At 40.4% G+C, this 27,811-nt stretch overlaps 1 protein-coding gene across 4 annotated transcripts in view; it reads right to left on the bottom strand.

The window, feature by feature from the left end:
• The window catches only part of vti1a (vesicle transport through interaction with t-SNAREs 1A), a 128,317-nt gene that overhangs the window by 82,695 nt on the left and 17,811 nt on the right, over window positions 1–27,811 (bottom strand). For 2 of the 4 annotated variants that reach the window (XM_084342089.1, XM_084342091.1), the window contains exons 4-6: window positions 18,875–18,952; window positions 13,539–13,559; window positions 6,355–6,439 (exon numbers count right to left, since the gene is read on the bottom strand). In XM_084342089.1, the coding sequence (XP_084198215.1) occupies window positions 6,355–6,439; window positions 13,539–13,559; window positions 18,875–18,952 (184 nt within the window). The remainder of the gene's footprint in view (window positions 1–6,354; window positions 6,440–13,538; window positions 13,560–18,874; window positions 18,953–27,811) is intronic. The other 2 variants (XM_084342090.1, XM_084342092.1) reach the window with 1 other exon arrangement.

The raw sequence follows: 27,811 nt of genomic DNA, 5'->3' as shown, positions 1-27,811 counted from the left end.
ATTTTATTAATGCTAGCTAACACCTTGTGCAGACCTAACAGAGGGACACAAGGAGGCTAGGAGTTGCCGTAGAAGTTGGTGGACTCAACTGAAGCAATATCATTCAGTCAGGAGATGTTGATAGACATCTATCTTTTGGTTCATTTAATATTACACAATCCATCTTTGTAGCTCCACTTAGCGTAAGCTAATATTTGGATGTTTGCGACAACACCTGTCGATACTCAGGGAAACATAGACTTGCCCGAGCACACACACAGGGAAACGGGCGCACACACACAAGCACATACTCCAGTCTGTTGGTTCAGCTCTTCCATTGAGGGTACGTATGCTAGCTGGCCATTGTGCACGTAGGGTCTTTTGTCTGTGCAGCCTGAAACTGGTGATTGCACCTTAGCTACCACAGTTCAAGCGTAAACAGTGTTTTCATGCCCTACGATATACACTGTTGCCAGTGGACCCCTAAATCCCTGGAACAGCTGAGTCCTAGGGTGTCAAAGATAATGGCGATTTATTGCAGTGCGAGGCTTTCTCATTGCCCCTCCCGCCCCCCTTTCCAATCGTCCCTCCAGCCCTCCCCCTCCCTCAAACAGATTAAAATTAAGCCTTAAACATGTGAGGATGGAATTAACACATTTAGCGAGTCTCCTCTTCCCACATCCCATTTTCGCTCCAGAGCGGCTGATCCCCGCTGCCGAACGCGGGTGCAATTTTAATGACTCGCAACGTTTTTGAAGTCCACATGAAAAAAGCGTCGCTCGCCGTTTGTGGCGGCGCTAGATATGGCTGGGCCACGGCCGGCCATGATTGGGGGGGACACACGCCGCCGACTCGGACTCCAGGCTCTTCGATAGGATCGGTGTCATTTTCCTCTCCACGATAAGACGCCTTGCTGACAAGGTCCGATTAGGAGAGAAAAAATCATTATTGCTACGCCTTTCATCCACCGGGGGTTTACCGATAAACAGCTCACCCTCGGCTAGATTTTCTGAGAGCGAGATGTTATGCGTTGAAGCATATATATTTAGGAAATATGGTTTCAAGCGAAATTTTGTGGCCGTTTTTAATAATTATTTTCTTTTTGAATAGCTCGAGAAAAAAAACATAGTTTTCCTTTAAAAACGCATTTTTAAAAAGGCCTCCTTTTCTCCTCAGCTGAAAACTCAAGCTGTGAAATATTTAAGTTCTAGCTCTCGGCTCCAGTAATCAAACAATTATCAAATAACTTCATATTCTTTTTGAACACAATACAACATGCTGATTGTATCAGCCTACAAAAAAGTCATTTATTATGCTATACCTAAAGGAAATCCACTTTAGCAAACTGTCCTTTTAAAAAGAGAAGTGAAAAAGAGATCCTTACAATATTCAAACTACAATGTAGAACAGAGAGAATAAACTAAAAATAGAAGTGAGAAAAGATTCAGCTGCATGTTAATAAGAAAAAGATTTAGATTGCATATATACTGTATATTATTCAACAAATCATTCATGAAGTGACAAAAAAAAAACCTTAATAACACAAAGTGTCAAATTGTGGTGTGTTAGCAGGTCAAACAAAAGTTGAAATTAATAATGCAAACTTAATTGAAAATTGATCTGTTAAAAGGGAATTAACAATATAATTAACATTGCTTTGCTTAAAAAATAAATGTGATGTGGCAGCAATATTTGCTATTTTTCAAAAATGTCCATTCACATTAATTTGCAGAATTTTATTTTGTAGGAATAGGTTTCATTTGCATTTTAAACAAATGATTTTATATTGCTGTGGATTAACCCAATATTGTAAGTATTAAGGGAACAATATAAATTATGTCGAGAGCTAATAATAGCCACTGCTTAAAATAACACTCGCGCCTCATAAATGTAACTGCTTATGTCATTTGCTAAGTGTTTGCTTATGGATTTAAGCATTTGAGGAGCGAGCACCACTTTGGTGGCCCAGCACCAAAAAAATCATCGAGTCTGATCTTTAGAGGGAACAGGGAGAAATAAAGCGAGTGGGAGAGAAACAGAGAAAGAGACGAAGATGGAGGGGGAGAGATAGAGAGTCGGGACAAACGTGTGCTGTGTTACTGGGCCACTCCAGCGCCCATGGACTCTCAGCAAGACTCAAAGCCACACTCTGCCTCAAAAGGGAGCCATGAAGATTTTTTTTTTTTTATGTTTACAAAAACATATTTATTTATTTCTCGTCACTCTGTCATTTATCTATTTATTTCTTGCTGTCCCAGCACCCCTTGCTCTGCCACTGGAATCATGTTCGATGACGCCGACACGCGCGCCCTCCCCTCTTTTTCCCCCCTCTCTTTTAATACCACTGCAGCTGAAAATCAAACTGCTCTAAAACAAATTGATGTACTCTTTAATATAGTCGTCACATCATCACAGGGTCCCCACGCGTCTGCCTTGGTGACAACTGCAGGGCTGCTTAGCTTAGCCCAGCGATGGCTGCCACTTTGTTGGTCGCTTCAATGATTTATCACAAAAAAGAGAGGGAGATTGTGAGAGTGGGAAGAGAGAGAAAATGGGAGAGACAGAAAGAAAAGTCCCCTGGATCATGATTGAGTCACTGGCACCTTTGATTGACAAGGTCTAATCAGCTTATCTCCATCCTAATAAAGTTGATAGCCTGTGGTGCTGCTCTCTACCTGGCATGGTGTGAACTTTGGGCTAGGCTGGGGCCCCTGGGGGCCGGTCCCGGCCCTCTCTGCTTATCTATACGGGACTGAAATCAATCCCTAATGAGCTGTTTTCATTTCGCAGGATTGATTACAGGCCCCTAAACACCAAGAACACTTGCCTAAGAAGTGTTCTCAGCCTCTTGCTGGCCACCTTTAAAATGCAGAGTAGCAACGCTTTTGTCTGTCTCTGTCTTTGTTTCAGCAGCTCATTCTGCTGGCACTGCTAAGTTATTTGTGTCAACTGAACAAGTATAAAGGGGGATGAATTTTCAAAGTAAATTCACTCCACATTTGTTTTACTGAGTCGTACAATTTTTAAAATATTGGCTTAGAGATGCATTCATTCATAATTGTACAAATTAAAAGACTTTACATTTCGTGGTAAAATGAAATCTAAAAGTTTTGAATTGCATTAAATTGCTTCTATGATAAGCCCATGATTCAAGTTCAAAGTTTGCCTTTAAGCTTACTTCTATTAGGTTATTTCTATTGGCCTAAAAAGATTCCACATTTAAGGTACAAAGAACAACGGCTTGTCAACATCAACTCCACAAAGCAAATTTAATTTAAAGATATTAGATTATTAGCGCGATGCCAGTAAACAATAGAGTGATTTCTATTTACCATAACTGGAAAATTCAGCAGCGGTTTGACAGATAATTTTTTAGCCATGTCTCGTATGAACTGTCGATCAGCTTGTAAGACTCCTCTCTCTTCCCCTCAATGAATATTAATCAAAAAGGTGGACTAGCTAATCACTGCAACTTAGATGTCTTATCTGACATGCTATTTATTTCTAAACAAGCAACCATAAATCATTCAAAATCTTTTCAACTGTGGAGGGAAGGACTAAAAATCTGGCATGTCTTTGATTTAACATCAGTCAAGCCTCCACATTTGGGCATCTCAAATGCCCCTGACTCAAATGTCTTTAAATTGGCTAACTGCATGCCCTCCCTCTTTATTTAGGGCCCTCTTTAACTGGGCTAGCCCCCATGTCTGCTTGTTGCTATGCTTGGGCTTTTAAGTCAGTGCTCTTCACTAATGAAGTTCTATACTTTATTTATGAGACAAACAGAGGACCCTGGTTCTTGAGGGTGCGTGTGGTAAATAGCTCTGCATGTCCAAAGAGCCTCCTCTATATCCCTCTGAGGGCTCTCACTGCTTTTGGCAAGCCTTTGTTTTTGCTAAATACACTGGAGACGTTGAGAATGGTAGAAAAAAAATACTTAAATCTGATAAAATGGTACTGTGTGAAGATTCATCTTTTCTTAGAACTAAGAGTCCTCTTTTTTCCCCTTAAATGTGACCTAGAAGCATCCTGGCTTTTTTGTTCCTGGTCATTAAGAGATATATTGTCGACGCCGAAGAGAAAAGGGGGCAAAGCTGAGTTTCTATGCCATTTCTTTGTTCAGGATCTCTCTCTTTGAAATAAAATGTCTTTTAGTTCCACTCCCCCCATTGGTCAATTACAGTTCTTTAAGGGCTTCTGTGTCATTGTGGATGGAGAATGCAACTTTGAATTACCGCAAAAATAACGACGCTAAACTGCTCTTCGTAAAAAAGTACGGCTTAGATGTCTGAGGAGAGTTGAGGTCTGTGGCAAGAAAAGTATTTACAGTGTGACTAGAGAGTGTCTGATTGGAGAAACACTTAATGCTCTAATTATTCTTGTTTAACGTCTATGGGTGCCACACCTCTGTGTTTAAAACTCAAAGCTTATTCCTCAACAATTGCCAATGCCATTTTCATAATGTGCATGAATAAAGTTGTGCACTTCTTGCAGGTTTATTTCATTATTTTGTATTTGTTGGTGTGAAAGAGAGGGAGCTACAATGAACAGAGCCTTTGTTGGACTATAGAAATAAACAGTTTGGCATCTGCAAAAAGACATATCCTAGTCCAGACAGTACTGTGTGTATGGCAGGACTGTGATCTAAATTGTGCAGGATTTCATGAAGATGTCTGGGAAGTGCTGTGACGAGCCGTTGTGGAACCACAGGGGTAAATATATAGTTTGAGATGGGCGAACAACACTAAATTAAAGACCAGACTGAATGTGGGATCAGATGGCAAACCCTGTCAAGTGTTATAAACCAGTAGATAAATATGGCTACCTAATGTTTGTGCCCACTGTGTTTGTTGCATCTAAGAGCTTAGCATATATAGTAATTAGACTGGTGGAGGAGTGCATATTCCCTGTGCATCGATGTTCTTTGTGCAGATGTATTCCCTGTTTGACCCGCAGACATTGCCATTTCAGGTTGTGCATCTGAGCGAAGGGTTGGTATCGACAGCAGAGTAAAGGAAGGGGTCATGGATTAAAGACGCGGGGCGAAGCTTCCCCACCAAACCACAAACACAGCCCCAGCTGGTGCGGACCAAGCCAAGTGTGCAGGACCAAGGCAGGATAAACGAGCATTGTTCTTAGCTAGCCGCACACACAGTGGATGAGACGGCTACCGGTGACACAGGGTCAAGGGGCATGTGGCCCACTCCGGCAGGGGAAACCACCGGGCCCAGTAGGTACTGAACGCTGTTAAGCCATAGCCCACTTCTTTAACACCAACCAAGCTGTGAGGGAAAACATAAAAAAAACGAGCCACTCCAGTGGGTAGAATTAAAAAACCTGTCGGCTGTCGCAGAATCTGACACAGTCGAGCAACTCGGATAGCGGCAGGATCATCTGAAGCGTCTGAATCAACATTTTTAAGCAGAGAATGTAGATTATATTTATGAATTTGTGAATGCAAGTTACAGAGAACATCAAAAGCCGGTGGTCTGCGTGCGAACCTTCCTTGACTTGAATTATTAAATCTGTCGATGTCGCACACGCCAGCCACCCCGCGATTATAGTGTAAATTGACAAACTTTTTCAAAACTACAACGGAAGCCACAGAAAGCCGGTTGATACTTCAAGAATGAGCTTTGATACATCTCTGAGGAATACACTCTGCCTCGATAATGTGGTGACTGTCAGGAAGGAAGACAGGAAGGGGAAAAAAAGAATATGCTAACTGGTTAAATCTATTTAAGATCCCAATGAGCTTTTTTCCTATTTTAAGATAAAAACCATCCTTGATAATGAGGGAAAAAAGGAGTTTGTGTGTTTTTTTGGATGGTTTATTTAGAAAGTGATATTATGTTTTTTTCTTCCTTCTGCACTCCTGAATTAAGAACTTCAGGAGGAACGCTGACGTTGTTTATTTTCATAGACCCCCTGTCTGTTTGTGGAGAAGAAAAAAAAAAAAACACCACCACCACAACCACCACCACCACCACCCACACCCACCCAACACACACACACACAGACACACACACACACAGACACACAGCCACAACGATGCACAAATTTTCTTCGGGAGCAGAGCAAGTAGAAGCGGCGCCCGATCTGTCGCCTGTACACCTCTCTCTCTCCTTCCCTGGCTCGCCTTTGATGTGCTCCCGAAAATGTCATCAGGCGTCAAGGAAAGAGTTTTTTTTTTTTTTTTTTATGCGACCCCCCCCTCCTCCACCACCCCAAACACACACACAAACACATATATCCACCCACCTCGCATATGAGCAAGACAATTTGCTGTCGCTCACTCATCCTCACCACTATCTTGAACCCCCGCCCAACACCAACCCCACTCCTTCCTAACCCAATCCAAAACAGAATACGTACCAGTTTCTACTGCTATCTGGTAGCCGGCTTCCAGTCTCCGTGATGACCTTTCCAGCTTCTCTGTGTTGTCCAACAGATGCGCTCTCTGCAACAAATGGAGAAAAAAATAAATAAAACCAGAGAAACAAACACTAAAAAAAAAACTGATTGAGAGGGCTGGGACCCATTTCAAAGAAACACATCAACACTGTCACCTAAACAGACAGACCACATCCACAGCGACAACATAATACAGCCAGGTTGGCAATAACCTTCATGGATGACAATGTGTTATATGCTGATGGAATATCAAACATATGCATGTTGAGGCTGACAATGTAAGAGGTGCTGCCGCCTCATCTTGGACATAAAAACAAGAACTACTTTGAGGTTTGTTGTCTCCTGGTATTGTTTCACAGCACAGCCTTCTGCTGCACACAGAGAAAAGTTAAGGCAGGGAGGTGGAGTGAATTAAAATAAAATAAAATTTTAGTTGACGCTTTCCAGTTAAAAGAAAATCCTGTCCAGGTGATGGCTTCCAACTGGAGGCAAAATTTAAGATAAAATCAACATTTATTCCCTCAATTGTAGACAGTAATGCAACACATAAAGTGAAAGATTTCTTCAACGATGATTAAATTAACAATAATATCAAAGCCTCTCCGAAAGAAAATAATTTAATTAATTTTCTTTACTAAATTTACATCTACAGAGGTGTGCAAGGTTTTTCCTTTCTCCTTCTTTTTTATCCGCATTAGAGGACCAAAACATTTTTCATGATAGATGAGTTACTGCATCCCCCCTTGGCTTACTCACAGCTATCAACAATTGACAAGGCTGCCCATTGAAAGCACGGAGTTCACAGAGCATATCAAGAAAAGATGTGTTTCATAAATAATTAAAAAGGCAATTTGATCATTTTTTTTCAAAGTGGGTGTTTATGAGTATCAAGGTGGTAGCTAGGGCTCGGATATCGTGTGTGAACATATCAACTGATAGCTGCTCCTTAGATACCAAGAAAATCTGGTTTCTTCTCTATAGCTAAACAATTCATGTCTGACAAGCAAGGCGAGAAAAGATCGGATCTGCTGACGGCCTTGAGTTCCATCTTGGGGGCCTCAAAAGGAGGCATGTACCATTATGGTTTTATTTCATTGTGTTCATGTTTACAATTACTGCACCATACATTAACAGATATAAGATATACATGCAGTCCTATAGATAAGGGCCCACGCATTTTAATAGCTTTTAAATCACTTTCTTGTATCTGGATAAAAATGAATAATGAGGAACAAATGCTAGAGTTATCTAAAAGCTTGTATTTCGTATAATGCATGTTGATCTATACCTTACAATTTGTATTGTTCAATGTAATGCATGTGTTACCATCCTAAGTTAAGTGGATTTTTTGCATTATGTTACCTTTAGAGAGTTTTCAGGAATGAGAGGAATTATAATGAGTATTGTATGCATGTTGTTAGTTGAGGTCACTTGAAAATAACTTAAATGCTTTCCTACATGGTGTAAACATCATTTTTTCAAACCTAACTGCTACAGGGAGTCCATTTGTCAGTGAGTACTGGAAACCATTCTGAGAATACCTACTTTACATATATAGTATTAGTTAATAGTAATTTTTACCAATTTTTTGATGGATTTTCCCCTCCACTTCACAAAAATTGTGTCCATGTTTTGAACAGTCATGCAAGGTTTTCTTTAAAAGAATGATGCTAGTACTTAGTTGTGTTTTCGGAGGAAAACAAAACTAGTTTCCCAAATGTCTGCTTAAAGTCAAATTCTGTGATTACAACCTTAAACTGTATGATTTTTACATCATTCCTGAGATCTAATAAACTGTGTCTCTCATTAAAAGATTCTGGTGTACTATATCACAAGGGGGTTAATAATGGAAGCATCCGTTTGATCACTCCTTGTTTCAAATAATGCCTGGAAATTAACCGTTCTATCAAAATTCTTTCATTTTATGCACTTTCATTTCATCATCATGGTTACCTCAAGCAGATTTTAATTATTGACCAACTGTTATTTTGGTGATTGGTTAAAAATTAACAAGACTTTCCTAATCATTTTACAAACTGTCCGTCAAACATTAAGGTGTATTTTAAAAAACAACCTATGATAATTCAAGTTTTGCATATGTTGTCTATCTATTACCTTCTACAATATTTCCTTTTACCATCACACAGTCTGTCTCATTGGGCAGAGGGCTTGTGTACTCTCGGTAAACTCTATTGTTGATCTATGTGTTCAATGCAAGTTTCAAGCACGTATTTAACATACAAACTTCAAACGTGCATATGTGCAAGTCCTAAGATGCAGCTTTCATTAAATTCAAACTGCATTCGGTAGACAGGATCATAAACAGCATAAACATGGAAGACTTAAATGTTTACTCGAATGTTGTTGCTATTGATGGCCTTTCTAATATGCTATGTTAAGAAACTGATCAGATGTAACATATTTGACACTCAAAAACAACCCGACGAATGACAACCGCCTCTCTGACAAGGGTTTATGCCCATCACATGAGCGAAGGGGACAGGGGGAGAAGTGAAATCTCTAGTTTTGGTAAGGCTGTCAAAATGTGTACCAGCTAATCACTCAGAGGAAATGAAAAAACGAGGAGGAGAAAAAAGAAAAAAAAGTCAACGACACACTTTTCAAAGTTTGACAATAAGAGGGATGGGAAAAGAGCAGGGAGGAGAAAACTCCCTCTGAACTCTTTTCTTTCCCTCGCTTCCTTTTTCTTCGCGCCGCTGACAGATGTCATTTAAAATTGCAGAGATACTTTTTAATAGTTAAAGGGAGGGCAGGGGGAGGATGGAGGAATGGGAGAACGGGTGGGTGGGCGGGTGGTGAAACGGGCTGAAGGCAGGAGGAGAGCGACGAGTGGGACAGGATGCAAGGTGTGTTTTTGGGGAAGGGTGTGGTAGGGGACTTCGGGGAGGGGTTACATGGGTGTGGAAGTGGTGGTGGCACCGGCAGAGATGGTGGCAGTGTGCACACGGGAGAAAATGGATACCAAGCTTGGGCTATAATGAGCCCCTATGGATCAGAGGGGACGTATTGACATGCAATGCTTAAGCTAATACACCTAGACCATGGCTGCAGTGCCTGTGTGTGCCTGGGAGCATGAGGCAGCCAGGGATACTGACAGAGTAGCGCACTCCCCGGGTTCTTCAAAGAGCTCAAGTGATTAGTATGTTATCATTACCATTCGAAACGTGATTTTCCTATTCCCTCTCGGCAAAGGTGACACGTCTCGGGGAGACGGCCGGCAGACTCACTGCGATGGAAAGCCACTTCAAAGCTTTCTCCTCCTGAATTCCTCTCCCTCTCTCTCTCTCTTCTCTCCCTCGTTCTGTCTTCTTTTAGGGCCGGGGGGAGGGGAGGGGAGGGTGAATGTGGGTGGGTGGGTGCGTGAGGTGGGAGGAGGTGGCGCTGGGGGGGAGGTAGTGGTGGCAGTAGTGGCGGTGTATATGTGTGTGTGATCATTAGAATAATGCGCCCCGAGTTTGACGGTGACAGAACCTGAAGGAAAGGGTGAGAGTTCAGCCACTAAGAATCCAGTAATGGCACACTGTGATGGCCCTAATAATGAAACAATCCAGCCACGGACACAGGATGATACAATGGAAAATAATGAAAAGGAACATGTACAATTAAAACTAAACATCCTACAGTATGTAGTCACAGTTGAGGCTGATAGAGAGATTATGTCTGTGAAGTTGATATAAAAAACGAGTCGAGTCTATCTTTCCTGAAAAGCAGTTTTGTTTCAGTATACGAATGCCACACAACAACCACAAATATATGAATGCATCCATGTGTTCAGCTATGGTTTTAGTCGGCAGCAGAATCCAAGACACTCGTCAGCATTTTTGTCGAAGGAAATGCAAAGTGGCTGCCAGCACCCAACTGTGCTACAACGTCCCATATCAAGGCTTGACCCCTGTGGTTCTGATATAACCATCATAAAACCTTCAGAATAAGGCAAAGACACTCAAACTCTAACACCTCTTCAAGCCTCAAAAACTAGCTCGCAGCTCAGATCTGCCATGAATCTACTTACGAAAAACTGAGGATCTCACCAAAATCATATCTGATTGTCTCGTGGAGCATTCTAGCAAAGGATTTAAATACAATATATGATAAATATTGTGCATCTCGGAGTGCACCGGTGCACCTTCTTCTCCCCCCCTCACCACCACCACCATTTCTGTCTATGCATGTATGCCTTTTCATCTGACACCTACATTTTGAACAAAGATCTTCTTAGGAACCATGAAAATGGTGTTTTTTTGTTGTGCTTTTTTGCGTCAAGAAACACTCTTCAGTTGTAAGTTATTAACAGGGAGCCCCAGAACAATGCAGCTGTAGCTCAAAAGAAATCTCTCCCCTCTTCTTTCGCTCTCCTGCCTTTTTTCAATATCAAACACAGGCGGTTACTATCACCATTTTCCAAAGTTCAGATGATTTCCTTATTATTTCAATAAGGGTGGGGGAGAGTCAAAGTGAATAATGATGACAGCTGTGATTCAGACTGACTGTGTGATCTTCTGTGCCGTTTGTTTGGGACTTGTAAGACGAGGAATTACAAGTGTCAAACAGCTGTGAATATGGGTGCTAAATATTTAAACATGTTTTCCAGCTGAAGAAAAAAAGTATAGTTTTTTTTAAAAGCAAGGCTTAAGTGTGTATAAGCTGTACCAGCCTTTGATTCAAATGCAGGAAGAGCAGAAGGGTAAAATACTGCAATGGAGAAGTGCAATGGCGAAGAGGGCGCAGAATCAAGCCCGATTACACAGATCGGGCCATTCCAAGGGGTAGACAGGTGAGGCAACGCAAGATGTCTTCTGAACCTCAGACATGTACAAAAATGGTGGGAAGAAGAAGGGGAAACAAAAGTAGAGCTAAATAAAAGAAAAAAAGCATGGTAACATGGCATCTGGGCCAGGATTGTGCTCTAAATTATGGATAGGTGTGAATGGTGAGGCTTTGATAGGAATTGAATTACACTGCTTCTCTTGATCATTACCTCACTCAAAGGCACGTTTAACAACACACTGTACTTTAAGTAGAAGTTCAGTCCTGCTTCAAACGACAGGCAATATCATGTGACCTACAGAAGTAAACAAACAATCTGCCTCAATTAGAGGTAAACACTTTCTCTATTATTATGATGGTCATGAGCATTTGAAATATAACTACTGAGCGTTAATTACTAACATTGTGATTGTCAAGTGCACATCTGTTATTTACTTGTCATCAAAAATTGACATAACATATTGAAAATTGACATTACAGTAAAATATGATGCTTCTTGAGCAAATAAACAGCAGTTGGACAGTTAAAGAACAGTTAAAAGCACTGACCTATTATGACCATTAAATCAACATTTCAGACATTTTTAAACTTCTGATTTCACCCTTGCTACAAAATCTAAATTATGTCTGGAGTAGTGGTGTGAGTCTTAAAAGATACTTGATAAATCGATTGGGTTTGGGTTGCCATGGCAGTACAATATTATATTTGCTTCAATTATTTATTTATTTTAAATTGAAAGATGAATTCAATTTACAAAAAGTCCATTTGTATTTAATTATGAGTGGAGAAGCTCAATTAGCTGAATGTCTATATTATAATTAAAGCTCATATAGATAATACAACAAAAGTTGAGGGGGATCGGTGCCTTTCGTTTACCACCTCACAGAGTGAGGACAGTAGTGAAGACAGTAATGCCAACTGTTGCTAATGGAGCTGGACACAGAAAACTTTTTTTCATGAAAAGCTATATGAATATTAAAATGATTATTAATGCCAAATAGCTTCTTACGTCACCATCATTAATTCACAAACCTTAGGACAGTATTCCTAGTTTGGTAGTCAGCTAAGCAAAACGCTAACTGTGACTCTTGCTGGCTGTACTGTGGCTAACTTTATCTGCTAAATCCAAATACTATTTAAGGGTGTGTGTTTATACAACCCTGATTCTTAACAAATTGGGATGCTGTGTAGAACATACATGAAAACAGAATGCAATGATTTGCAAAATCCTTTTAAAAATATATGCAACTGGAATACAGTACAAAGACAATATATTTAATGTTCAAACTGATAAACTATTGTTTTTTGTAAACACATACTGATTATGAATTTGAAGCCAGCATCATACAAAGTGAGAAGAACCACAGCATCCCAACTTGATCTGCCAGCCAGCATCACACAGTAAATGAAAGTTTCATACATGTTTATGTAGATGTGATAGGTTTCTTGACATTTTTGTTTGTTTAAACTGATTTACATTTTCATTTGCACACCACAAATCACACTTGAGTTGACACTTAAGCAGTTTCATTACATTGCATACAGCGCACGGTACCTTCCATCGCAGAAAGGATACAAAAAGACAACTGCCACCACAGCCACAGTCTGTTCACCCTGCCGCCACCTGGCAAAAGATACAGAAGTATCCGCTGCCATACCACCAGACTACAGGCTTTTTTTTACAGGCTGTGAGACTCCTCAATTCATCTTCAGTACTCCATTATATGAAAAAGTTTTCTTTTTCTTTTTCTAGTTATGTAGCACAAAGGGACTCTAATTTAATTCTACAACCCTGGTGTTGCAAATGACTAATAAATGAAACTTTAACCGTTGACCTTTTAACACGAACAATGAAATGCATGAAAATGTCATGAATGGTGAAAGGTGGTGATGTTCATGCAGTGACAAATAAAAAGACTACCCTACAGTCTACATCATCACACCGACAATAACCTCAATCCAATTTATTACAAAAGGCAGAGGACAACTAATATGACTCCATTCATGAAAATTAAGGGATAGTAACAAGCAGCAGTTCCCTCTTAAAACTAAGAAGTTGAAGAAACTGTGTTGGGCCCAATAACTGAAGCTACTCTAAGCCTTCATTCCCCAATATTTGTCTTCAAAAAGGGATATCAGGAATTATATCTTATCTTCACTTTCTGATATTTAAGGCAGGGGAAACTGGCCTTCAGTTAATTCATTATCTTTAGCTTGGCCTGTCAGCTGTTCAATCAGACATGCCGAAAAAAAGTATCCAAATGAGATGATTTTAATTTTCTACAGGAGAGAGGAGGGCAAATTGAAATTTCAGTGGGAAAGCGGAATTTAAATTGTTAGAGCAGAGAAGCACTTACCTCTTCACGTAACTTTATCAACTGCATCATGAGAGCAACGGAGAGAAGAGAGGAAGATGGAGAGAGTGAGGGAGAGATTAAAAAAAGCAGTACAAACATGGCAGGAAGAAGATCAGTCATGTGGCTGGGTGCGGAATTAACCTTGACGATTTATCCGTTTGCATGTTTAGCATTTGGAAATCACAAGACAAACACATTAAACGGAGCTAAAACACGCTGCTCGGGCTGACTTTTTTGAACAAACAAAGATCAAGTCCTGGCGCTGTCACATTAAACAAAGAGAGGGAATGGATCGCTCGACTTGCAATATCAACTAACATTATCAAGGAAGTCAGATCACAAAAGCTGATATAGCAAGAGAAAGGAGGGTGTAAAATATAGTCTGCACAGTTACAGTTTTAAATGTTGAGGAAAAATAGTTTGTATCTGTCATTTTGCTGAATTCTCTGGAAATGGATAAAAAGAAATATGTGCCCTTTGGAACCGAGCTGGAGAAATGCTGAGCCACTCCATTTGTACCACACTTTATCAATGCTGATATGCTGTCAATATTTCATGTAGCTTACCGGTTTTGCATCTCAGTAAAGGTGCATGCTGTTTAGATTATGTCTGAAAAGCCATGTGAGGCTACCACTGTACATACATGCAGTGCAGCTTATTATTGGGACAGCCACGGATCATGAAAAATGAATCTTAGCATAGCTATACATTTTTGATGAAAGAGAATAGCAAATTTAAAGTGAAGTAAATAAGAAATGCTAGTCCTATTCCCTGTCCTGGAAAACCTTGCATCTCTGATAATGAATCAGACGTTTGAGGGAGGGCAACAATCCCATTTGCCATTAATTATGCCTAATCACAATTAAAAAGGTTGCTTCCCTCGCCTGCTCTTAAGTGAGGGCTGTGGAGAAGGAAAGAGAAGGCTGGGGCTTATCGTGGGAATGCAACACGTTTGGAAGAAAAGGGGAAGGACAAATTTCTTGATTCGCGAGCCTTTTAGAGGTGATTTGTTTTTTTTTAAATCCACATTTCTTGGCCAACATTAAAGGTTAGCAGATCTAAAGGGAGGCTCAGGGCCAGTATTGCTTGTGCTGTTTATTTTGAATTTTGGGAGTCTGGAATAATTTTGTATCATTTAAAAAGAGAGAGAGTTCTTAGATCTTGAACTGCAAACTTGATTCCTAACTTTAAGGTTACAGGGTTAGAAAACGGCATCTTTGTTTTCAAGTAATTCAAAACAAGTGACAAAGAGAAGAAAATGAAGCACCAGCTCCTGCTACCAGCTTTTATGAACAGAATAAATCAAAGAACTCATATTTAACATTTGAACTGAAATCCTAAACAGCAAAAAAACAACATTGTACAATATACACTTGTCTCCTCTATTTATATTGCACCACTAGAAATTTGTCATATAAAAATAAATTCAGGAGGAGTCTATACTATATAAAACAATCAAAAATATCAGGCGCTTCACACATTACAATCTTGCCTTTGTCACAGCATTTCCACTTGTAATTTTAGAAGCACCTCTAAAATAGTTCCAGCATCATTTTTTTTGTTTTTTCCACCAAACAGTTCACTGAAATATATTGCAAATATAAAAATATTGTCAATATCTGCGATGTGGGAGGTAAACAAGTATAATTGCATGTTTTTCTAAAGGGCTTTCTTTTCCTCGAAAATGTCGGCAGTAACAAGACGCACTTAAGAGTGGAAACTGTCTCTTCTAACTTAAGCAGCAACTCCCCACTAAGAATGCATTATTGAAGAGGCCAAAGTTTAAAACGACACTGTGGATGTGGTTATTCGGGGCTTGAAAAACACCCAGCAGATCCTGCGATCCCTCACCCCGGCTCTGCCATCAGTCAATGGGTACCAAACAAAACTTGTTCTAGCTCATTTGTGCCGCCTGACTGATTGCAAGTCCTCGTGGTGGATTTGTTAAAACTATACGAGGGCCATGTTGAGCTGTGTTTCTTCCTGTTTAGCTTTATTTTTCTTTGGCATCCATTCTTTAGTACAGCCAGCGATGCTCGCGTTGCTCAAGAGATATAGAGCAGTAAATACAGAACATTGTAAATGTTATAATTACTCCTGCATGAGCGCCTTTCCTTGTGTTTTTGTGATGCCAGCCAGTATTCAAAATTGCACTGCTGCAATTTTTCTGTTATGATAATCAGCAATTTTTTTTTTTCAAACAAAAGATTTTTTTTTTTTTATCCAATACGGAATTCGATACAAGTGGTAATCTGCTTCCTTTGTAGCCTGTAAAATCTGGTCCATGCCGGCTCAAACCAGCACAATCTCTTGTGGCCAAGCCTTCTGCTGTGACTGAAATCGAAACTATTCCGTATAGTGTTCGTGTGTGAAAAATGTGTGTGCATGTGCTGCTTTGTGTGTGGCGCCTGTGTGTGTCTGTGTGTGCGTGCGTTGCATGCAGAGGAAACAGAAAGAAAAAAATGTGCAATAGTAGCCTACCACATTATTAAAAAAAACGAGCGATAGTGCCAATTCAGTCTCTGTCCGCATACAGATAACGAATAAATGCCGAACTCTATTAAATCGTCCTTTAGCCATTATCGCAGGGCCAACACGCCATTTTCAGAACTTATGACGGTTCCCTATTTACTTAGCTATAAATCCTTGCCATGTAACCAACAGATTTGTGACTGGTAATGATCTGCTCAGCCAGGGCTATATGAAATGATCCTGACCTCTTTCAGATCGTCAGGAATTAAATTGACCGACTTGCCCCGGCCCCCACCATCTTTTCCCCTCTCCTATCACCGCCGTCTCGTTAGATAAAAAAAAACCCTGAAGTTCCGAGTACTCCACTCACAGCAAGACCAAGACAAGTATTATCTCCACAAGTTTTAAAATGAAAATGAGGTAAATGCGGCACCTGGGAGAAAAAGGGAAAATGTATATCATCTATTTACTTTGCTTATGCCCCCAGAATGAACTCTTTCGAAGGCTTTGTGTATGTTTTATATATACTGTATAATTAACATTTTTAAAGTTAGACTTCAGACAGTAATATTGCTAATTAATAATGTGTTTTTACACAATTAATTAATTTATAGTGTATGTTTTTGACACATTAAAGTTTTGAGTCCTGACTATCTTTTCTTGCAAAATAGAATTTAGAAGAATGAAATAAAATGAAGACCAGTAGAAAAAAGTCAAATGTCACTTTCTATAGCTCAGATTCTTTTTTAAATGCATCACGTTTGGCCTAAATTCCCAAAGCTAAATATGTTTTAAAGTAATTATAATTTACACATCTTAACACAATACCATTTTTGATGTATTTAATATTATTTAACAAATGATAATTTAGATTATTTTGTTGATGTGAACTGAGAATTAAGAATAAAGCTGTAGATAGTGCTCACAGATGTCACATTCTGCTACCTCTATTTTTCCTGACATGATGGGTTACAATGGCACAATGCTTTACTGTTTTTCATTTAGTGATACCATTATTTAACATAAAACAATATAAAAGAAATTTGATTTAAAGAAAAAAATAGTGGCAAGAATAATAATACAATATACAATAATTACAGAAATAAAACAGCAATTTCTAAAATTTAGAATATAAATGTTTAACATCATTCCACAATATAAATTCTATACTGATGCAGTTTATTTACCAACAATTTTCTTTGAGTTGCGTAAATTCTAGATTTGTAAACATTACCTTTAAATATTTTAAGATTAATTATTAATGACAGGGAAATAACATTTGAAAAGGAGTGTGATACTATTTTTCAGCTTTTCCTTGACAGGGTTCTGATAGAACTCATCAGTGTCTCAAACATGACATTTCTGACAGCAAATCTCCTTCTAACTTGTGCATAAAATGTCAGAGTCACTTTTGTGTCTCACTAATTTGCCGGGAATATGCATTTCAATTACACATCGTTGCTCGTGATACATATGTTTCTAAGATGTGCAGTTCATGGGTCATCATTGAAATGGTAATAGGGAAATGTTCAAAAAAAAAAAAACAGACAACTTTATTTAGCTTTGCTTAGCTGGGAATCATCTAAATATACTCACATAAAGCACTGTGGGACTAAATGTGCAAATATGCATTCAAGCATTCATCTTTGTCTTTTTTCTTTTTTTTTGAGTGTGCACGTTTGCAAATGCAAAGTATTTATTTGCATGTGCGTGTGTGTGATGGTGTGCGCCTTGAGACACAGTAACCCCACCAAGTTGACAGCCGATTCTAAAGGCAATATATAATTAGTCAAAAGACGTTTGGTCATAGTTGAGAGTGGCTGCGTATGAGTGGCAGCTGTGCAGGTGAGCAATAGGTAAGTGCGTCTTAAATGTTAAAACGTTTGCTGAATCCGTTGATGTATCACTGTTTTGATGCAGATCTACATTTATTCAAAACAGCTTAAGTTTAAAATAACGTGGCATATTTTGGCCAATTAAGATCACAATTCAAGATAATTGTTTTTCTTCTTCATTGCCACTTTCATAACTGCTGTGAATGGATCTTTTGTAGACATCGCTGACAATGAATGAAAATTGTTAATGTGGTTTATCTGTTGTTTATATCCCTGGAATTCAACAGGCTGAGCTGATATTCAAACAAAGTGTCAGTCATCGTCTTTTAACAAACAATCAACCAATTGTGAATATGTTGATAGATAATAGATCAAAACCATTAAGAAGTCCAAACAGAATTTGAGATTTTTTATTTAGGGCTGATACTTAACAATAACTACAAATATTTAGGGGCTAAAGGACCATTTCTATGAAGTATTGAGCAAAAACACTGAAGTGATTCTTTTTTCATATCAGGCGTCAACTATATGAGAACCTGCGTTCTTATATTTATTAATTTTGAGCATCTGCATTGTGAAGGTTCACCACCCTGGGAGTTTAAAGAAAGACCAGAGAACAAGATTTAGCACGTCTGCGTGTGCATGTATGTCTGTGTATGTGTGTGGACCTTGACGGAGGATGGAGGATCTATTATTGGCCTAAGTCCACACCCGGCTGGAGAACAGCTGTCTGACGGTTGGAGTGGGGAGGCCGGGATTTTGAATTGAAATGTGTGTTGAATTGTGTGTTTGTGTTTTGGTGTGTGTGCGCGTGGGTCACAATCTGGCTTTAGCCAGACACTGGTCCCATGCCCCGAGCCCACTCACTGGCAGCCCAGCTTTGCATTAAACAGTGTTCCTTCCGCATGACTTGGTGACAATACTGTGGTTTCAGCTCTCGATGGCCCCTATGAGGGGCCCACCTCCTCACCCTAGGGGCCGGTCAGCCACCCACACTGGTGTCGTTCGGGCCCCTGATTAGCACCTCACCTGGTTCTCTGAGGAGCTGGCGTCATCCCCCAGGAGCTCGTTGCGCACCTCATCACTGTAGGCAATACGTGACCTTTTCTGCAGGGGGGGGAGGATGAGGAAGAAGGACAAAAAGAAGAAGAGAAGGGAGAAACAGAGGAGAGCAAAAAGAGAAAAACAAGTGGGGAAATATGGATTAGTACTGTTGTTGATGCAAAAACACAACAGGCATTCCTTAAGCACGAGAGCCCCCTAATGGAACTCGGTGACAAGTCATACACATGCAGCTTGGTCGTATGCGTCTGTATGTGTGTGAGCGTGTCTCTGTGAGTGTGTGCCTCTAAAACACATGTACTGAAAACAAGCATGTCTGGGTTTGTGCCCAGGACTCCCTTCCAAGGTGATCTACTGTACCTAGTGCACTTGTGCCACAGAAGTGGTGGCAGAGAGCCCCCCCTCCACCTTGCCCACTTAAACAAATATAAGTTGAGGGATAAAAAACCTCCTCTTGTGTGCATGGAGAGGCTGTGGAACAGGGGGACAGGGGAGAGGGCCAGGGAGATGTATTATGAGGAAGTATCACTTGTCAGCGCTAAATCTTTTCTGGGGGCTGTCACCGCTGTCATCCCAGTGCAGTGGCAGGCTCTGTGATAACACCAATGCTGAGACTCAGACAGGGAATAATTCATCACCCATTGGCGGCCCATCGGATTTGGGGTTGCCTCTCTCTCTCTCTCTCTCTCTCTCTCACACACACACATACACACACACACACACACACACACACACACACACACATATAAACATACGCACACACTCTCTCACACTCTCTCTCTTTCTCTGTCTCCACACAGGCTAGAATAAGAGGGAATGCCATGTCCAAAAAAACATTTCATACACACTTCAGAGTGTGCCACCTCCGATTGTCGAAGAGTAGGCTGCCGTTGTACCGCTTGTTTACAGACGCCCGACCCATGGAAAAACAGCCTCTTGGCATGCCCTCTAAACTAAATACACACCAGCAGCAGACACAGAAAGTGTTTACTAAGCCTCCTTCGCTTTCTCTCCCTGCCTTGACAGGGTTTCTAGGTGGGCTGCAGGAGGTGGGCAAAATCAAAGACAAACACCAGCATAGGAATGAAAATATCACTTTTTCTCAACACAAAATTCTTTCTATTTTCTATATTTACTTAGTTCTCCGCTCTGAATAAATAAAACAAAGTAAGAGAATCAGTGGAGGAACACCAATTACCTGTTGGGGACAGTTTTTTTTTTTCCTCAAATACAGTATCCTTTTCCCAATATCTTTCCGTTATCAGGTAAAGTTTGAAGAAGCTATTGCAAGTACTTTGATGCTACCTTCCATGAGAGGAGCACAAATCAAACTTGAAAAAGCCAATTCTAACCTCAAGAGTGATGATATCAAGTTCCTTGATTGAAATAACTTTGCAACCAATCACAATCGAGCAAGTTGATGTTTTTTTTTTTTTTGTCTCTCCTCATAATCTGGAGCACTGAGTGGAAAGTCATGGCTGATGTGATTTGGTTGTTATTATCGTGATGGTGAGGGCCACAGTTCTCTGGAGTAATTACCGACTAGACGGAGGGCCTGATTGACCCGGACCACAAAACCCATTAGATAAAGAGCGCACCCAAACAATACTCAACCGCGGGGACCTTAGCTAACCACAGAACGCCTACTGTGGGGAAAAGAGAAGATCGGCAACACTGAGTCAAATAAAACACAACCCCCCCCCCACTCCCACACACAGGAGCACTGTGTCAAAATGTGCTGTTCAAGATGTTTTTGCAATTGTTTTGTGATTGTGCCAGACAACAGTCAGCTCAATTATTAACTTTTAAGTTTGTGATAATTGTTGCAACGCTCAATTATCTGACAGCAAATTTCCTAATATCTAGAAAGGCTGGTTAAAATGTCATGTATGTGTGTAATCCTCTTTTGATTAAAATCAAAATAGATAAGGCGCTCCATGGCAAATATAAGTGACATAAACATACAAATATAATACAATCATACCTTCTGAAACCAGTCGTTCGTTTTCAGAAAAATTTATATTAAAATATTAAGTAATCAAGTGTTATTGCACTAAAACTGTATAATCTAAACATTTAATTCATGCTAATGCTTATTTTTCATTTTAGTTCTAATGTTAGTGGATTTTTTAAGCCACAACTTCTGTGCAGGGTTAAGTAAGTGGTCACTGTTGTGCTGTCGGGACATAAAAAGAAATATCAGATTTGAGTAAAACCAGAAAGACAATAAGCATCAATTTGAAGACAGCATGTACACTTGTACACAAGGCACACACACTCACACATATTTGTTGCCAGGAAAACACCCACATATTCCATTTAAGTCGAGTTTCATCTTAAAGAGCTGCAGTGCAACTTAGGGGGAAAGACGACTTCACCAGTAATTGAGACGAGGAAGCCTGGGAGAAGCATTGATTTGAATGTTAAGGCTTACGTCGCCTTCAAACCATATGCAGGGGTTTTTTTTTTTTTTGGTATTTCTAAATAGCTGTCTGTTACAGATGAATGTACGAAGTGTTTCTGCAATGAGAACAGTGTAGATAACAAAGAAAGTATAAAGAATGGAAAATGTCATTGAAATGAAAGTGTTGCCGCTACTTCCCCTGTACCTACAGTATACACTCCGGTTTTTGGATTCCCCCTCTGGAAAACAACAGATTCCTGAGTGATTACTGTCTTCCCATTTGATGTGAAACATAAACAGCTGCGCAATATTGACTGCTTAATACAGTGGCAGATTTTGATTATAAGTTAGGGTGTTCAGAAAAAAAATCCTAAGTGACAACAGGATCACTCTTGAGGTCAGAAAAGCAGATATAAGATACCTGTTCCTGTAAAATCTTCTATTCTATAAAGAAAATGCACTGAAACTCTCTCTTTTCACTTACAGTATGTAAAGACTGAGCTCCTCCGCATCTTAAGACGAAACCAACTAATCAGGCTTTGTAATCTAAAAAAGAATGAGCGCTTTCAGAAGATACCTTATTGCTCAGAAAAGAAAAAAGGAGCTTTTTTTAATCCTTTTGAAAGGTCTGTCTTTTGTCACTTTTTTAATCTTGGGTGAGAATTTGCTTCTATTCCCGGAAGCACACAGGAGAAGTACAAAGGTACATCTTAACTTTATGCAAAGTGGCCTGCCTTTAAAACTCCACACATCCCGTCAAATGCAGCGATGGAGGTGCTGGTGTCCTGTCAAAAACACACGTTTTACCTCTGTTGACATGGATAGCAGAAGAAGAAAAAAAACTATTCTTCTTTACCCATCAAAATGTAATTACATATGCATGCATAACAATTCATATCAGATATGCTAATCAGTTTGGCATAATCCTCTGAGCAGCAAATTATATTTATTTAATTATAGCAAATATATGGATCTTCCCTTTGTGTGCATTTTCTTTCTAGTATATGTGCATGCATGTGTATATATTTTCTAAATTAACATGATGATTTTTGAGTTCCTCCACAGTCCAGAGAGAAGAAAGTAAATCTTAAAAACATCTGTTTACAGAGAGTGTATCAATAATTGCAAAACAGTGACCTTTCCTAATTTCAAGCAGTCACAATAACGGTCTTTGTAATGTAAAAGAAAAGTTGCCAATCTACAAAATAAAATCACCATAATTAAAATCAAATAAACTGAGATTTCTATACATATTTCACTCCCTTGCAACTCTCCCCCTCGCTTTTTGCCCAGCACAACGAGTGACACGAGGACAAGCGCAAATTATTGTGGCGCCTGGAAAGCTGAAAAATGTAAACAGTTCATTATATGGGAAATAAAAGGCGTAAAAATACCCAGGGGCAGAGTGTAATGAGGGGCCCTGAAGTTCCTTTGCACATGCTTTTTCTTCCACTTTCCCAAGCTTTTCCTTCTCGCCCCTGCGCACACGGCTGGTGGCATAGCATGAAGAGTAATTAAGCATATTCAATTTAAAACACTATGTTCCATTACAGGCTTTTTCACCAGTAGGAAAGTGGCGGGGCATTTCCAAATTTAGATCTAATAACACTTATGTCCAGCTCCATGTGGTTGTCTGAAACTGCCATTTAAAACCTCTAATTTTCCCAACCGTCAGAGTTGCTCCATCAAAACCCCCAGGGCCGCAACTGACGATGATTTCCAGTGTCAATTATTTTCTCGATTAATTGTCTCGATTCAAACGTCTGAGAAAAGTGAAAAATTGTGGTTAGTGCTTCCCACAGCCCAAGATCACGTCCCCAACCAAAAGATATTTAATTTACTGTCAAAGTGCAAAAAAAGATTTAAGAGAATATTTACATGTAAGAAGCATAAATCAAAGAATTTTGACTTTTTTCTTTAAACAAAATTACTCAAACAGAGCAATCAATTATCAAAATAGTTAGCAATTAATGTAACAAATGACAACTAATCAATAAATAGAAAAAGGCCATTTTAAAAATAACTTTCAGGTGAGCACAAAATGCACACAAATTCACTATTAAACATTTGTTTTTATGAGTGTAATATCGTTTAACATCTTGTAGAAATTGCAATGACATGACAATGAAGTGGTGTAAAAAACATCTCTATGTTCTCAAGAATGTGCACTAAACTCAAAGGTTATATCACTTCCTTTCCTCCCCCTGCTGTGATATTTTCCCAGGTGATGTGTGGACCAGTGCCAGCAGGTCCCACTCTGGTCTCCTCGCCCCACAAGTGGGGGCAGAGGTGGACTGATGCGGCATGGCGTTAAAAGGAAGCAGAGACCTTTAAGCAGGCACAAGTATCACAACAGCATCTTAAATAATGCATCTCTGCTTGGCAGGGGGTTAACACGCACACCCGGCACAAAGGAAAACACACACACGCAAATTGTTGTCTTCAACTCTGCTTTAACACAAACAAATCTGGAGAGGTTGTTCAATTAAGTAAGTGCTCTTTTTTAATGCATTTGATATATTATCAGACGAAGGCAAGTAGCTACAATTGGGATTGTCACAGGAGGGTGTCATTTGTGCCTTTGTTTCACTGTGGTCTTTGGTGCCATCGGATCCTCCACTTCTGACTGTGTGTGTGTGTTTGTGTGTGTGTGTGTGTTTTGTGCGAGTGCATACGCAGGCTACTGTATGAGCAAAGCAGGCTTCTACGAGCCTTTGCATTCCCGGGGAAAACCTCCTTTAGAGAGCGTAAGCTCGCGACATATGTGAACGGCAGCCCGGTGTGTGTTCTCTCCCCTAATAGAAGTGCAGCAGTGGTAGAGAAGCCGGAGCCTTAGATAACAGCATGGGGCCTCTCATTAGCTCACAGGTTGGTGCTTTGGCGGCTTCTACGCACGCGGCATTGTGTTCTTCTTCCATGAAAAACCTGAAGGAGTCTCAGAGAAGCGCTTGTCGAAAAAAAACACAAATAAAAAAGGTGAATGATCAACCGAGGCATGGTAATAAATGAGCCTGCGACATATCCAAACAGGTACAAGGTGACGAGAGTTTTCTAAGGGTGACAGCGAGTATCAGCTTCAAAAATATCTTTTAAAAAAAGAGAGACAACTGTGATAAAACTTCTCTTTATTAGCTTAATTCAATAAAAAACAATTAAATCCTTAATCCTATTTTTATATTCTATCACTGAATCCATCAGTTTTCTTATTAGACCACGAGTAAACAGGATTTTATCTCTGGGGGGGAAATACCTAGCCCTTTGCTGGTGAAAGAGTATATTATTCTGATAGGGGCCTTTCATGCTTGTACCTCTGTGATACCGGTGGTGTATTTCCCTGTCAAAGTCATTTCTATTGCTAAGTACAGCCGAGATCAGTCAATAAGCCTAACGACTGTACCCACAAAGCGAGAGGCCGAGAGGCGGCAAGAGAAGAGAGGAAGGGGGGGGATTGCAAGTGAACTCCAAACAAAAGAGCAAATTCGAGGAGGGCTTTGATTGAAGAAGCGCCATATACTTTTTGAAGGCCGAGGGATCATCTCTCAATGGTTATTTCTTTAAGGCATGAGGGCCCGATTAAACCCAATATTAAAATATGGAGGCGCTTCTAATGAAAAATCAAAGGCCCCGTTTCCCCTCCCACACCCCCATCCTTCCATCTCTCTTTCCCTCCGTCTCTCGAGTTCTGTCAGGTTTTTCTCCCCTAGCCCTTGGTTGTGTAGGAGGGGACAGGAGGAGAGACAGAAAGAAAGTATGAAAAGAAAGACAGAAAGAAAGAAGAGAGCAAGAGAAGGAAAGAGAGAAAACGGGGAAAGAGGGAGGGTTATAGAGATGAGGGACCTAGGTGCTGGTGGTGCAAAACAGAGACAGACAGCATTGGTTGGAGGAGTAAATCAATAGAGCAGAGCCGTCGGGGAGGCGGGCAGCCAGGGCAAGGAGAGAGGAGAGGAGAGGGGGAACCGGCGCAGGGGCTCGGGCTCCGATCACAACGCTGGCTTCTGGCGTGCAGTGGGGAATAAAGTGGGCCTCCCCGGGTCAGCACCAGAGAAAAAGGTGAGATTAGAGGAAAGTGGAGGAGGGATTTTCACAGAGTGAAGGTGGGAGGGGTGGGAGAGGTGGGTGTCGGAGGATGACGAGGAGAGAAAAAGTGTGTGTGTGGAGGAGGAGGAGGAGAGGGGGGGTGTTAGGAGATGTGCATTGCAGGATACCTGGCAAGCCAGGGACCAACCGGCCCATTAGCCTGTGGCTACCTACATATGGTTCACTGAACCCTCTGCTGAGAAGAGCTCCTCTCCTATCAGTCTTCCCATCTTTTTTAAAGAAAGAAATACCTTCACTTTTAACCCTTTCTCTGCTTTGGAAAGAGGTTCACTCCTGACCTCGATTTATGATTCATTTTTTGTTTGATGTCTATTCTTGGAGTGTTATCTAAAATTGAAAAATGTAATAAAAAAAAAAAAAAACCTAGACACAAAGGGAGAGGAGTCGGGCCTGCTGAGCATGTGCATGTGCGCGTCCGTCAGTGGACATGCACAGAAGACTATCTCCTTCAGTGCTTTGCCTTTTCTTGTAATGTGACCATTGTTGGCGCTGAATAGCCCACTCATTAGCATAAGAATACAGCAGCACATATAGGGACTTAGCCAGATCATTATCTCTATATATTTATGTATACTTTGTTATTTCACTAGCCAGAGCACATTCAAATGCTGATGAGGCCAGTAAGGCCCCCCTCCAAAGCCCTTCCAACATGTGCCCTCCTGAACTTCCCAATACGCTTACTAGTTTCCTGGGAGTCTGCAGGTTTTGTACTGGAATTTACGACAGTAGTTCAAAAATTATGAGAAACAGCAACTGAAAGCTGCAGAGAAATCATGCTTACATCCCTTTTGAGGAGATTTTAACAAACAAAAGTATATAGAGAAGAACATGCATATTGACCAGTTGACAGTTGACAGTTTCATCTGCTCTTCATTCTTAAAAAAGTAGCAGAACATATAAAAGGAACACTGCAAAGGAAAAAACTAGACAAATAACAATAATTTAATGAGCCATTAGTTTGTTTTCTTTAAAGAGGTGATAGATTTTTTTGTTCCTACTGGGAATTCTTGGCCATTTCATACAAGCACTTAAAGCAGAGAATGTATTATGTGAAACAGATAATTTTCTAAATGTACAAAGGCAAAAATGTACAAAAAGTTTGACAATGCAGAACAAACAAGAGCTCTATGGTGATGAGGGGAACAAAACTAAAGAGTTTAGTCTCACTGCAGGAGTAGGCTGACGCTCTAATGGTGGCCAACCTCTGGGATAATTGAAAAAAAAAAAAAAAAAACCTAATTCATCTTCCACAATGTAATTCTGATCAAGGCCACAGCCAGATTCCACTGCAGGCTTCAAAAACAGCAGAGAAAAGGCAAAACTGTTGGTCGCTGAGAGCAAAAAACACGATCCCTTTCTTTCTGGCACGCTCCCTCATTAGAAACACTTAGGATGAGAGGAAGAAACTAAGTTTAATTGTGTGTCTGCATGTGTGTGCTGAGGGGGCACGAGCCGGGGTTAAAACATTTGTAAACACAGAGCTTTAACTATGAAGAAACGCCAGTAAAGATGCAATGTAAAGAATTCTTCCACTATTTACCCCTTTCCTCTCTCTCTCGCCTTTCTCTGAGGCTTACTTATTAAAAAGCAAATGCTGCTGCCTAAAATACAGAGGAAAAACACAGACCCAATGATTCATAATATATTTCATAAATACTTCATGAATCCCTTCACCATACTTAAGCCAGTCTGGCAAAAAAAAAAAAAGAAAACATTGTCACCTATTCTAGTACCCGCTTGTCAGCACATCACTGGGGAGTGGGTGTCACATGTCACTTCTGGTTTACACTACTGCGTGGGACAGGCTCGGTGCACGGAAATCGGGGGTAGGACAGAAAGAAGAACAGAAGGAAAAGTGAAGGGGAGGTGGAAAGGGGGAGTAAAGAGAGGGAGGAGGGGAAGGAGGAGGAAGGGGGTGTTATCATATCATCGCCCCATGTCTTTATATTTTCCCCCTTATTATCTTTGGCCCCCACTCACTCCAGTCACTCAATCACACAAGCCCTGAGGACAGCGAGGGGACCTGGGAGGGCCTTCGCTTCATGCCAGACTCAGCCAGACAAGCGTCTGAAAGCTATACTGATCACTGTCAGTGTATGTGTGTGTGTGTATGTGTGTGTGGAAGTACGGCGACTTTGGAGGGGCCAGGAGAGATAAGCGAGAGAGGAAACGATCGCGTGGAAGGATAACGGCCGAATTTGCACACTGCCAAACAAAACCTGTGCTCCAGGCATAATGCAGATACCCCATCCATACAGACAAGTGTTAACATAAAGAGACAGAGAGGGAGTAGAGGGTGATCTGCTTACAAATTATAGGCTGTGTGGTTTCTCCAAGTCGACGACTGACAAGAACTCATCTTGTTAACGACTGTAAAACTCATAAAGATGACAGGAAAGCAA

This window comes from Pagrus pagrus (assembly GCF_965226575.1).
Source record: "Pagrus pagrus genome assembly, chromosome: 21".
NCBI lineage: Eukaryota > Metazoa > Chordata > Actinopteri > Spariformes > Sparidae > Pagrus > Pagrus pagrus.
Note: the sequence above shows the minus strand (reverse complement) of the source record. Positions and strands in the feature narration are given on the sequence as shown.